At 67.0% G+C, this 364-nt stretch overlaps 1 protein-coding gene across 1 annotated transcript; it reads left to right on the top strand.

The window, feature by feature from the left end:
- Nucleotides 1-4: 4 nt before the first annotated feature.
- On the top strand, nucleotides 5-361 carry LOC104916481 (frizzled-1-like; the record flags this gene model as incomplete). Its single annotated transcript, XM_010727522.1, has 1 exon — nucleotides 5-361. A coding segment is annotated over one exon (357 nt), but the record flags the coding sequence as incomplete, so codon positions are not given.
- Between the last annotated feature and the right edge of the window lie 3 nt (nucleotides 362-364).

Below are 364 nucleotides of genomic sequence, written 5' to 3'. Positions count from 1 at the left end.
CTGCCAGCCCATCTCCATCCCGCTGTGCACAGACATCGCCTACAACCAGACCATCATGCCCAACCTGCTGGGCCACACTAACCAGGAGGACGCGGGGCTGGAGGTGCACCAGTTCTACCCGCTGGTGAAGGTGCAGTGCTCGGCCGAGCTCAAGTTCTTCCTGTGCTCCATGTACGCCCCGGTGTGCACCGTGCTGGAGCAGGCCCTGCCGCCCTGCCGCTCTCTTTGCGAGCGCGCCCGCCAGGGCTGCGAGGCCCTCATGAACAAGTTCGGCTTCCAGTGGCCCGACACGCTGCGCTGCGAGAAGTTCCCTGTGCACGGGGCCGGCGAGCTCTGCGTGGGGCAGAACGCCTCCGAGCGCGGC

Source organism: Meleagris gallopavo, unplaced genomic scaffold, assembly GCF_000146605.3.
Source record: "Meleagris gallopavo isolate NT-WF06-2002-E0010 breed Aviagen turkey brand Nicholas breeding stock unplaced genomic scaffold, Turkey_5.1 ChrUn_random_7180001901101, whole genome shotgun sequence".
Lineage (NCBI taxonomy): Eukaryota > Metazoa > Chordata > Aves > Galliformes > Phasianidae > Meleagris > Meleagris gallopavo.
This window is presented reverse-complemented; position numbering and strand designations above follow the sequence as displayed.